The following is a 12,762-nucleotide window of genomic DNA, read 5'->3' as shown; positions in this document are numbered from 1 at the left end:
TGATTTAGCTCTTATTTCAACAACTGCCACTAAATGAAATAACATAATGTAATTAACTACATTACTTATTTTATTTATTTCTAAAATAGATAAATTAGGGTAGGACAAACGAGCTTTGTGCCTACAGCCAGGTATACTTTTCTGTCCTTGAACTTTTGCATGTGTTCCGCAGAGCTAAACTAGGTAGGGAGTGCTAGTGGAGACACGTCAGACCACAGTTAAATATTGAAAACTTTTATTTTCATGAATTCTTAAAAACCTTAGTCATCTAAAAACATCTCTACTTATCAATTAAAAAATCTCTCATTTCATTAAAAGATGGGGAAACAATGGAAGTGACTGTATAAAAATATGGCATTATGGCAATATTTTGTTAAATTACTGACTAGAGATAAATTATTGCAGTCCAGTCATACAAAATTTACACGGCAAAACAATTGTTAACAATAAAATGATTCAATACGCAGACATCAAGAAAAAAAAAAACCATTAAAACATGGACAAATTAAAAATTAGTTTTGCCTCATGAGATACAATTATCTCAAAACTCACCCCTTAGATTAATATGTAACACTTAATAAAACCAAGGAAAACTATTGCCTTTAACATCAACAAAACAAGCAATACCACCTCAGAACAAAACATTTGAAAGTTAATGGCACAAGAGTTACTGTAATGGCACATCCAAAGCCAGCTGTATGCATACGTACAGTGTTCTAATAACCACGGCCCCTAACAAGCAAGAACAATGGCCTACATTAGCAAGTCCTATTAAATAACAACGACTGAGGGCTCAAGCCCCTAATCTGTATGCTTGACAAAATTTTCAACCTCTGGAATGGCTAATTTAAATTAACAGTGAAGAAGTACAAACGTCTAAGTCATTTCATGAAAATTGCTTTTAACTTCATTAGTATTTAAACTTCGACTATTTAGTCTGCTTCACAAATAACTTTCACATATCACAGTCACAAATAAAATAAAGAAATCAAATTATTTAAAAGTGAAATATTAGCCATTCTGAGACAAGATGTGGAAATCAAAGACCTATGCCACATTTGAATGAACAACACCAATTCTAATTATATCATCATATTAATCAGTCTTCGCCCGCAGTCAGCTTACTTTGAAAATAAAATATTTCAGTATTGTAATCGATAAAGTCTAAAAAATGATGGACCATAAATATTGACCCTTGAAAATGTCTAAAGAATACAAGTGATTCAATGTGTACAAATTAAGTACCTATGTAACAAAATTTTAATGAACCACATTGAGTTCTTCACAACAAAGTCAAGTAAGGTTCTGGAAGGGGTACACACATGCACATATGACAGTTTGGAGGTAACAAGGAGTAAACTCTAATGTCCAACTTCAAGAAAATCGCCCATTCAGATCACATTACCACTCAATTTCATACATGAACTGGAGTGATTACCTATGGTTTATGCCTAAAAATCAGTCTTTCAAGTGAAATTGATACATTGCTATGATGAATTATGTACAATTCATGGTGGGTGATATCACAAAAAGGGTCTAGTCGACTGGATGGATGAGAGCGACTGCAGACAGGCCTACAGGCCGTACACCAACTGCAATCAAACATAATTTAAGTAAGTATAAACACAGAAAAAGAAATAAATTGCAAGGAAGAGTCAATAATATAGAAGATATCAACTTGCCACTTGTTTCTCGATGTGCATCCTGGCTGCTTGTCTGCGAGATGGGGGAGCTGACACTAGACCTTCACCAATAAGGCCCATCCATACTCAGATGATCCCATGAAGCGAACTCTGACCAAGAATCCACCTTGGCGTAGATATCGTTCTGCTTGGGTGGGCTCATTGGGCGGATGTGATGTACTGCAAGGCCTCCGATCTGCACAGCCACAGCAGCGAACATCAGGGTGACTATCTCGACCTAAGGCTCCTCGAGCCCCAAGCTCCAGCTAAAGCAGCTAGCTGCACACAGAACCACCAGACCACAAATTTAGAAGCAACCCTCATCATTGCTTTACAAATAATTCAAGAAAGGACCGCACGTTAAATTTAGGTAATTAACATGAACAAAAATTTAATGGTCATAATCATTTTTAATACTGCTTTAAATAGAAATTACTCTGAACAACTTTTAACTTCAAACTTTAACAACACAATTTCCAATACGGAAATGTGCTGGTGGCCATGTGTGGGATCAGCAAAGCAAAAGCAAAGCAAAAGTAGCAAAAAAGAGAGAAATCGTGGATGCCCCAAGGGGAAATCCAGCCTCGCTGTTGTGCTCACCTTCGACGTGAGCTCGTCCACCGTCGGGCTGGTGTACTGCAGCTGGGGCACCGGGTTGTGCGGCGAGCTCTTCTTGAGGAGTACGTAATTCTTGCCCCCGTTGCTGTCCCAGAAGTCCTGGCTGTGCCCCTCGGCGCGGAACCGGACACAGAACTCGAGCTTCCTGGACTGGGGCGGCAGCGCCAGCCTGAACGAGAAGGTGTCGTACAGGACCGGCACGCCCGCCGCGCAGGGCCCGTTGTTCACGTACGTGCAGTACGCGTCCTCGTGCGTCGCCCAGTCGTCGGACGTCGACCGCACCAGGACCTGGAGGAAAACATTAAGGGTTCGTTATGCACCAAAATCAATTCAAAATCCCCGCGTTTTTACGCGAAGGGAAGTTCCACGCGGCTGACTTAAGGGAAGTGGGGTTCGGGGTAGGGGGCAGGCATTTAGCTCGCGTAGCTCGCTCTCTGAAGGGCTTTACAGGGAACGGACTCTAGCAGGTCCTGTCACAGTGTCACACCCCCCGGCGGGGCCCCATAGGGCCGTTCCGCCTGGTTCCAGCCGGGTGCGCCGTGACCCTGGGGAAGGACTAGAACTCTCCGCGACATGGGCTCGGGTTGCACCTACTACTACACCCGCGGCTACCCCTCGGGCAACACTCACCTCTTTATGGAAGGCCAGGTTCCGCACCTTGACGGTGCCGACCACGACCTGCTCCGCCTCCCGGACGATCACGTTCTCCAGGCTCACGTTCTCGCGGTCCAGCTTCCCCCGGAAGGGCAGGTAGTCGGAGGCGGGCTGCGCGAACGTCAGCTCCCAGGGCTCGGGGGACACCTCGGCCGCGGCGCCGCGCGTCACCTGCGCCAGGAAGGCCATGCTCCACCGCGGGGGCGCGAACGAGGGCTCCGTCATGACCTGCTCAAAGATCTGCCGTTAGATTTATCGCACGGAGAACAACAAGCGAGTCGACAACAAGTCCGCGGCTGGGCAACGGCTGCCTAACCCGACCTTGACGTGAGTGAGCTGCTTCCCGGCGGCGTCGGCGAAGACGACCTTCTTCTTGCTGCGGGTGGGCGACGACAGCTCGACGGGGGCCTTCTGCTCCTCGACGGCGGGCTGCTCGGCGCCCTCCGGCCGCACCACCAGGATGGGCCGGGGCGCGCTCAGGGGCGTGATGTTGACGGCCAGGTTCAGGGAGGCGGGCCGGCGCACCGGGGACGGCCGGTGAAAGGCGGGCACCTCGTAGTCGGCGGGCATCGCCACTGAGCACAGCATACCTGCGGACAGATAAAAGTTGCGTCAAGCACCCGGCAACGCAGTTGGGGCGGTGGAGGGGGAGATATCCTCGGTACACTAGACAAGCCATAGAGAAACGAGACAAGCCCTGTTTGGCCGCGACCCCGCGACGGAGCCCAAAGTCCTAGCACGAAGGTGCGCTCGCCCGCGCCGTGCCTGCCCGGGACCCCTGCGGCGGTCCGCGGTGTCCTTGGGGCTCACTCGACTTGTCGACTCGGCCCGTCTCCAAGCGGCACCGGCCGGGCCTGTCCGAGCCAAGCAGCGGCCGGCCACGTCAAAGACGAGACGAGGCGACACGGGAGCCGGACCAGCCCGGCCGAGCACACTTCATCTTACTGGTGACGGGTGTCGGTTGGGTAACTGAATGGTCTACAACAGCTCGGCCCCGTGTGGTGCAAGGGGGTTGCCTATGCTCGCCCCTTCGATGTTCATTTTGAAGCCAAGCAGAAAGGTCCCGCAAATATGGAACGAGGCCAGAGTCACCGACAGTTAATCGCCGGCGCTGCTGGTACGCGAACCCGAGCCAACGCTCTGATCTGGCGTCTCTACCGGCTGTCTCCCGGGCCTGGGCAGGAAGGCCCTTCCCTTGCGAGCAGGCCCGCGAGGGCGCCCTGCAGGCCAGCCAGAGGCCCCCACAGCCAGACCGCCGCGGCTCGCGCGCTTGACGTCGGCGCTGCCAATTACCATTCGGCGGAGACGCGCACGTCACCGCGAGCCGGCCGCCCGCGAGGGGGCCCGCGGCGCCGCGGGGGGCCGCAGGGGGCAAGGCGCCTGGGCGCCGCCGGCCGGAGCAGCGGCGCCCACCGAAATTTCGCGCGGTGGAATTGGTTGGCCGCCGGGTGGCCTGGTCGCGGGGAGCCTGGGCCTGGGCCTGAGCCTGGCCCGGGTGCCGAAGCCGCGGGGCCGCCGCCGCCCGTTTCGATAAAAATAGCGCGACCGGTCCCGCCGGTCCCGTCCCGTCCCCTCCGCGGCCGCGTGGGCCGGGCTGCCACGCAGCGGCGCGCCGCCGACCACGTGCCAGGCACGCAGCAGGCAGCCGAACACCGCGTCGGGCCGGTCAGGACTCTGTCAGGAGGACTTCCCTCCACGGCCGCTCCACATGATCCCAGCAGCAGCGGCGGCCACCACCGCCACCATCGAGGACGTGCGACTCGGTGCTGCTGTCTCCTCACGTGAGGCCGCGACCAGCGCAACTCGCGGGTTGTTAGCAACAGTACCCCCCCTCCCCCTCCCCCAGCCTGTTCAACAAGGGGCGTCAACAGGAGCAACGCAAGTCGCTCGCGACACGGCGCCGCCGCGGCGCACGTAACACGGCGAAACACGTTCGAGAAATGTCCCCGATAAGGTGGTCCATGTTTCCCCGTTGTTGGTCGCGGGCGGAAGATAACCTCAAGTGGCGCTACGCTCTACCTGTCGCGCCGTGCGCCCGCCCGCCTGCCTGCCTCCCGCGTGAAGCATGTGTCCCGCCGCCTCCGCCTGCAATATGACCGCTACCAATGACAACACTCGGCACACCGCGCCGGAGCGTGCTCAACCTCGATAGGAGCCGCCCGGCCCGCGGCCCGGCGGGCAGCCAAACATCCTTTGGGCCCCGCCGCGGGGCTCAGCTGCTCTGCCCCCCTTGCGATTGGCCGAACGGCGGAGCAGGCGACCTTCCGGCGGCGCGGCGGCGGGGAGTGGCGGGGCGTGGCGGGGCGGGCTGCTACCCACCTGATAGCGCCGTGTCGGCATTATGCTCCGCGAGAGGCCGATCACCCCAGGTCGACTCTCTCGCACCACCGCAAGGTCCCGCGGTCTCGCGACCGGCGTGAAGACAAGCGCGACTCGAGCGAGACGTAACCCGCGAGTACTGTGTTAGCCTCTACCGCCCCACGAAGCAGCAGCAACAACTTCCCCCCGATCCGCCGCAGGTGTTTCCTAAGCCCCACGAAGGGTTGATAGATTAGGTGCCGTCCGAAGTGTTGATACGATACCCATCCCCCATCCCCTACCCCTCCATTCCCTCCATTCATTCATCAATTCTACAGTTTACAAGTCCCTCGCCCACCACCCCCACCCCCGCTTTCCAAACCGAACAAAAACGCATGCGATTGGGAGCAGCACCAGAACCAGGGACGCCCGTCTTCCCCTTGACCCGATTCTTCTTCTTCTTGTCCTCCACTAGAAGGCCGCGCGCCGTCCGAAAGCCTTCGCCGGCTTTCAGATCGTCAATGACATACGCCTCGCCATTCTGACAGAAAGCAGAGCAAAACAAAACCCGCTGCCAGCTCGGGCAGACAGTGTCAGTGACTCTTCGCGGCGGCCGTGTGTTGGACATTAAGTACAGCAATCCGAGACAGATGGAGGAGCAGAGGGCCAAGGGAAAGCGGGGCAAGGCTGGGCGTGTCCTCGTAGGCGAACGGAGACAGCTTTACAACCCCACCAGCGTTGGCAAGTAGGCAACGCGCGTTCGCCGCCCCAGCAGGCAAAAGGTCCCACATAGGAAACCCATTGAACCCTAACAGGTTCGTCCAACAAAGTAGAAACCCGTATGGGCTTTATTCCACAAGCAGTTTGGGTCAAGAGCCGACTCCGTAGGGATTGGGGGGAGCGGGGAGGAGGGGGGGGAGCGCCCTGGTGTTGGTCGAGAAGACTCATTGTCTTTTAATCATATCTGTGCGACGGACGGGGCGGCGGCGGGGCGCGCTTAGACGAAACCTTTCACCTCTTATCAAATCGCCGCGCATTTTCGCCCACCCATGCAGAAAAAGGCGTCGCTACATAACAGCAACAGTGCGCGCGCGCCGCACACATCGTTCTGTTTTGTTGCTCCAGCAGCAGCTGAAGTTCAAGAAGCTACACACTTTCGGCTTGATGGCGGGGCGGGGCATGTGACTATCGTGTCAAAAAGAAATGAAAGAAAAATAAGTCACGTGAAGCGACAGTCTTCGGCGCGGGCAACGGGCAAGGTGCATGTTGTTAATTTCAAATTCCGATCATCCGGCAACCGCCGCCCACCGCGACGAAAATGAGGTCGTCGTGGGAACATCGCGGTATACACTTACTTTGCGGCAAAAGACAGCCATTTCATTTTAGGATTTTTTTCAGATTTATAACATTGAAGAAGCAGGGGAAAGCCCACGTGCTTCGTGTCACGCTCTTGTTTTCTTCGCGCGGGGTCAGAGGTATGGGTACACACCGCGTTACAGTAGAACTTGGAAACTAAAAAGGAAAGAGGGTCGCGTTCACTTCTTTTCTGTCGCTTTGTTTTCACCCCCTCCCACTTCTTCCTCTGCAGCTGGCCGTTGACCGCTCGCCACACAGCCGCAGCAGCCCGACCTGCCGACTGCACTTCCGTATGTCCGCCCAAGGTGATCCGTACACCAGCTCCGCGCACTGAGCGCGCGGGGGCCGTGCGTAAGCCGCGTTTATTGGGGTAGTTCTGCCAAGTGAACGCGCAAATTACGGAACCTTTTCTTGGGAGTAGGGGTTCTAATTTTCCAAAAAAGTATTGACGAGGAAATTGGTAAAAATCTTAATTTTTCTCCTCAAGAGATTCATTTTTTCCAGTTTTTCTTGGGATATTTCAAATTTTTACCATTTTTCTCTGGAAAAGTTTCAGAACTTGAAAACCGATAATGACGAAGTTACCTCAACAGGAGGTTGGACTTATCATAGCGCGTGGCCTGCTCTCAGAGTGGCACGATAGAGCCAAACCGTTGTCACTAGCATTTCACAACCCACCCGAAACAAGAACAAAACTAAATTTTTAAAAAAGACACTTTTTAGATGTCACCAAAAAAACAAAATAGCGTGCCCACCCGATTAGTGAGAGAAGCGCAATTATATATCTATATAGTGATGGTGGTGCTATGGGGAAGGGCGGTGAGAGGAGGGGGTGGTGGCCAAAGGGACTACAAAAACTTATCGAAAACCAGCGGCAGCCAAGCGCAGCCGGGCCAGGCCAGGCAAGCCCGAACCAAAATGAGCATAGCCGACGGGCGGTTATCAAGAGCAAGAGGCCACGGCGTGCTCGGCCAGCTCGGGCTGCTCTGCTCGGAGAAAGAGACGGAGGCAAACAGCCGAGCTGACCTCAAAGTGCTCCCCGGGCTATCGGGGCCGCCCCTTCACACCGCACCACCGCGTGGACAAGACACACCAGCGCCGCGCTTTCAGATTTCTCATGACACTATACTAATATGTATACACACAGGCCCAATACTATACCCCGCGCTCCCAACGACTCTGTAGATTATGCGGGGCCCATTCCAAATCAGCTGGCAGCGCGCTTCTATTCCTGGCTCAAAAACCCAACGCGGCCGTTTCACCCATGGGCTTTCAGACAGACTGCAACTAGAGCAAATTCTGTTACGTAAAAACGGATAAGAAGCACGCTGGCCGAGCATGCCGCCCCCGCCCCGTCCGGCCCCCCGCCGTGCTCTGGTATGGCTGGTGGCCGGTGCTGGCGCGTCGAGTGGGGCATAAGGAAGGGGGAGGAACAGAAATACAAAGTTAAAAACGGTAGCGGCCCAAAAGCATTTTGCAACAAACTCACCTGCAATAAAATTTCAGCTAGACCTGTCTGCTGAAACTTGTTGCACAATGATATTTGTGTAGACCAGGATAAGTGAGCGAGGTGAAAAGGGGAGGATGGATTTGGGGGGGGGGGGAGGGGATAAACGGACTGCGAAACGCACTGTATAGGAGACAATAATAAACGCGATGAAGACGTTCCTGGGGGTCACGACGATGCGAGGAAAAGTACGCGAGGTTGCGACCATCGCCCCCTGGCGCGAGGACAGAGGGAGGGGGAGGAGGTGGGGAGGAGGAGGAGGTGGGGGAGGGAAGCAGAACACTTCCTCCTAATCTCGTGGCGGGGGCAGCAAATGCAGCGAAGAGGATCGAGGCCCCGCACGGCCTGCTCGGCGAGGACGCCAGTATCAATCATTGCATCTACACATTCGCCCATTCACTTGGTGGCGAACAGAGCTGTCGAGCTGCCGGCCGGCGGGGCTTAGATGAGTCACACGATGAGGTGGGGGAGGAGGAGTGGGAGCGGGGCACGGGGCACCTGCTGCTTTCAAATTAGCAAGGGGACATCGGCGGTGGCGTCAAGCTGTCAGCCGCGGGGAAAGCTGGGGGGGGGAGGGGTCCTGGCCGGCCGCCTCGCGACCGCCGCACTATGCGATGCACAGGCCTCGCGAGCACCGCGCGCCGAAGCGGTGACTGATCATCAAGAGGGAGGGAGGGATCGCCTCCCCTACCTGGGGGGCGACGTCGCCGTGGTCAGGAAGCCACCACGCCGTCAACAAGGTGAACAGTCAGCAGGTCAGGTCAGGGGGAGGGCCGACCGTCGCCAACAAAGTATATGGTGCTGCCGCCCAGTCTGTAAGCGGGCACAGCATCGGTCCATTTCTACTTCATTTTGGCCAAAAAAACTCAAACATGTAGATTTACAAAAATAAAATAAAAAATTGATACAAGAATTTAAGGAAAATCAATATTTTGTCAACTGAACTATACAAATGTACCAAAATTGTTTTAAAGGCAAAAGTGGCGAAAATTTGAAAAGAAAACTAGGAAGTTAATATTTCCTGAAGTGGCTTGCGCGAGATCTGAAGCAGCAGCGTGATCTGCTCGCGGCCACGGCGGTGCAGTCCGAGCCCACACAGCCCGCTCGCTCGGCGCTCGCCCAGGTCATTCCAATGGATGGCCAACCGGTCCGCCCTCAGCCGTCTTACACCAGGCGCAGCGGGCGCAGCCCACCGCCCGCCCGGCCCTACGCGACCGGGCCAGCGTCACGTAGGCCACCGCACGACGCAGGGGCGTAGGAGGCTGGAGGCTCCAGGGAGAGCGTCCAGCCGCCCCAACTCGCTGCTTCTGGAAGACGCTGAGCGTCAGATACGGCACGCATCTATGCACCCTATCGGTCACCGCTGGCCGAGTCAACGGCACGGGGACGTAACGTACGAGGAGAGGCGGAGATACATACGGCCGTCACGTGGTGTTCACGTGGTCCCCGACCAATGGCAGCGCGCGCTGCGGTACGGGCCAGCCGGAGCCGAGCGGCCAGCACGGCACCGCTTAGGGGCCGTTCACAAATTACGTCACGCATCTGACGGGGGGGAGGGGGTCTCTGCCCGCGTGACGGTCCTATCCTGAAAGCATTAGAAGGTTAGGTTAGCCGCGTGACGTAGGGGAGGGGGGGAGTCAAAACCGCCTAAAATTTGCGTGACGTAATTTGTGAACGGCCCCTTAGTCAATAGGCACCGGGCCGGGACCGACCGTAAAGCCGGAGCGCATTCCTGCACTAGGACCAGAGTATGTACACCAAATGCACAGCAAGTGGGAACCTTGAAGTGGACTGCGTGCTGGAAACAAGTGTGTGAGCATGAGCATTCGTAAACTTACGGAAGTAAAGGGGTGAATTTTCCAGTTGTGCTTCCATGTGAACGAATTGGTACCAATGGTGTTCACACACCGACAGGTGTGCAACATTCACACACGAGTCTACTTGAGTTTTCCTAGTCTTTACCTCAAGAATGCATAGTACCTCCTAACCCCGTGGTTCAAGTAGTACGAGCGCTCGGCGCAGCAAGCCCCCAGCCCGAGCCGCCCAGCAGATTCCTTGCCCCTCCCCCCTCCCCCCCGCTCCCGGAGAAACAGCGCGAGCAGAAAGCCTTTCCTGCGTCCCCGTCCCCCATGCCCACGCACGGGCTCGGCAACGTGGGCAAACAGAGGCGTGTGTGCTCGCGGTGATAGCCCGCCTGTGTCATTAGGAGAGCGCTTTCGGACGCAGTCTGCTGGGCTGGGGCCGGCGTCGTCGTTCTGTTTGACTAAACCAACACTGATACCGCAGCAACCCCTTTCTCGGACGTCCGCTTGCAGCTGAAAGAAGCGTACAAAAATATACACGAGACGAGATGTGCCGACGACGGGCGCCTCTGCCTACGCCACCGAGACCCGGGCCGGCCGCGGTCGCGCCGGCGACTTTCACTGCGCCTCTGGGGAGGGACTGGAGGGAGGAGGGCAGGGCTTCTCTGGAGCCTCGGTGCACCAGGGCGGCCCCCGTCCCGTGCACCGCACAACAACACTGTTGTGGGCGAGGTGGCGCGGCGTGGAGGGACGACAGGTAACAACAAAAAGACGGGCGAGCCCCGAGCCCATCCCAGCTCCAAGCCGAGCCCGAGCAGTCGTCGTCCTCTCACGTAGTACAGGCCCAGACCACTCCCCACACAGCCCAGTGCGACTGGTGCTACAACTCCTGGACGCCAAGACGTCCGTTCATAAACTAGCCGTTCGACACCCCGCCCGCTCGTCCCGCTGCAGGCTCGCCGCCGCGAGGGGAAAGCGGCGACGAGATCCCGTCAGCGGTAAATTACATTTAATCCCCCTCTCTGCAGAGGATTAGGGGCCCGTGCACAAATTCCATAATTCCATCAAAAATATTCATTCGAAATTAAGATTGTCCAGGAGCTGTGATTAAATGTACACCAGCGCACGCAACACGTTTTCCTCGACGAGTTATACCTAAATAAAATATTCCCTTCTAGGGCCGAGAAGATTCTACCGCACCCAACCCTCCCAAAAAATAGCAAGAGTTTGTGTACCCCCCCCCCCCCCAGACACGGGAACCCCACTGCCAAGTGCACGCCGCGGCTGGGGACTATTTCCGACCGCGGTGTTCTATTTTTCTTTTCGGGGAGCCCGTGCAACGAAAGTTGAGGGGGCGTTGTTGGGTCGGGCGGCGTGGCGTGGCACAGCCTCTGGCGCGGCTCGGGAGATGGGTTTCATTGAACTCTATGCAGGCGGGCGCGAGCAGGAGGCACGCTGCCAGTGGAAGCTGCCCCCGCATACATACACATACATACGCTCACGGCAGAGAGTGGGTGTGTTGGGAACGCGTGCACTTCTCGTGTGCCGCGGGGCGGGCAGCAGAGTGCGAGCCGCAGCAGGCGCCATACGCCGGGAGGACACAGCATGGCAATCACGTGAAGCGCGCCCGGCCCGCACATGGCGATATTGTGCCACTGCACTTCCTTATCGAGAGGCCACCCGCAATGTGAATGCTAAGATAAAACGGACACAACTTTACAACTATAACCGTCCCAGCCGGCACCGTCTAAATCAGATCGCCCCGGCCTCCCCCCCGCACACGAGCCGCATGCGTGGGCTGGGCCTCCCTGGAGGCTTCGCCCGCTTGCGTAAGCCCAGCGGGCGCGGGCGACGTGGGCTTCCCGGGGCTGCTGCCGCCGGCTGCCGCCCCCGAGGCCCGCGCCCGCTCAGCTCCGCTCAGCTGTTGAGGCAGGTCGCCGGCTCGCCCCCCTGCGAGGGCTGTCGTCGCTCCCCTCGACCTCGACGGCGGCCCGGCCGGCGCCGGTGCGCACGGCTGTCAGTCGTGTCACCAAACAATGGATGCGCTACTCACCGGCTGCAGTATTCCGACAGGCTGAGACGAACTGAAGTTGATGCGGCTGGCGCACTCACTGGGGGGGTGTAGGAGCTTGCTTGCAATAGTTTTGAACCGTTTGTTTCACTGTTTGTTCCCTACTTGGTCTGTTACACAATTAATCTAAGAGTACCACCAGTTCCGTACTTGCTGAAAGTTCTGTTCTTCCCTAACGTTCCTTAAGTTCCTGTTTATCACTGATTTGTACTGTCTTGGTTGTAGTCAGCCGGTTCTGTTGGGTTGGATCCTGGTGGTTGGAGTTTAGCCGCTGCGTGGGACGGCCATGGCGACGCTGGTTGCGGGGTGGGCCAGTTGCCTCGACTCTTGGGATGGTCTGAAGTTGTGTCCCTGATGTCCTGTTCCAGGCACCGGCGGGCCCTGCAGCGTCCTGCCGCTACTCCTGCAGCTGCTCCTCACTCTACGTACGTCTCTCGCTGACTGACTGGCGTGGCCGGGCCGGCCGGCTCGGGGCGCTGCAGCTCGGCCGGCTTGGGGACCTCGCCGCCAGTGGGCGCTGCGGACACGGCTGGCGGGGCAAGGCGGGCGAGGGGGGCGTCACCAAGGCTGTGTGACAGCAGAGGAGAGGCGGGCATTCCCCCATACATACACACACACACACACACACGCACACGAGAAAATACAAAGTACGTGAAATTTTTCTGGGGTCAAAGTACCGTTGAGAGGGGATCTGCCAAATGGTTGAATAACTCGTCACGTTTTTTCTGGGGTGGGGGGGGTTGAATGATTTTATTTCACTTCTAAAGCAACGTG

The 12,762-nt window shown here is 56.2% G+C and overlaps 1 protein-coding gene across 3 annotated transcripts; it reads right to left on the bottom strand.

Moving 5' to 3' along the window:
* Positions 1-218: 218 nt before the first annotated feature.
* On the bottom strand, positions 219-12,454 carry LOC113202585 (protein phosphatase 1 regulatory subunit 3C). Of its 3 annotated transcripts, none has more exons than XM_052267638.1 (6): positions 11,971-12,453; positions 3,276-3,544; positions 2,931-3,194; positions 2,283-2,588; positions 1,683-1,878; positions 219-1,592 (listed from the first exon to the last, which is right to left on the bottom strand). In XM_052267638.1, exons 2-5 carry the CDS (start codon positions 3,540-3,542, stop codon positions 1,747-1,749), a joined length of 969 nt encoding a protein of 322 aa, XP_052123598.1. In that variant the 5' UTR covers positions 3,543-3,544; positions 11,971-12,453; the 3' UTR covers positions 219-1,592; positions 1,683-1,746. The 3 variants fall into 3 exon arrangements, with proteins under 3 accessions (XP_052123598.1, XP_052123599.1, XP_026272669.1); XM_052267639.1 differs by having other exon boundaries at positions 2,931-3,182; XM_026416884.2 differs by lacking the exon at positions 219-1,592 and having other exon boundaries at positions 1,757-1,961; positions 11,971-12,454.
* Positions 12,455-12,762: the final 308 nt, after the last annotated feature.

Source organism: Frankliniella occidentalis, unplaced genomic scaffold, assembly GCF_000697945.3.
Source record: "Frankliniella occidentalis isolate FOCC.00 unplaced genomic scaffold, Focc_3.1 Scaffold56, whole genome shotgun sequence".
NCBI lineage: Eukaryota > Metazoa > Arthropoda > Insecta > Thysanoptera > Thripidae > Frankliniella > Frankliniella occidentalis.
This window is presented reverse-complemented; position numbering and strand designations above follow the sequence as displayed.

What these genes read in the sequence shown, in the direction of transcription:
- LOC113202585 (XM_052267638.1), bottom strand. Translation starts at nt 3,542, where the DNA reads ATGCTGTGCTCAGTGGCGATGCCCGCCGACTACGAGGTGCCCGCCTTT. An exon ending in AGCAGCTCACTCACGTCAAG is followed by an intron (nt 3,195 to 3,275) that starts GTCGGGTTAGGC and finishes ATCTAACGGCAG; the next exon opens with ATCTTTGAGCAGGTCATGAC. An exon ending in ACCTGGCCTTCCATAAAGAG is followed by an intron (nt 2,589 to 2,930) that starts GTGAGTGTTGCC and finishes GTTTTCCTCCAG; the next exon opens with GTCCTGGTGCGGTCGACGTC.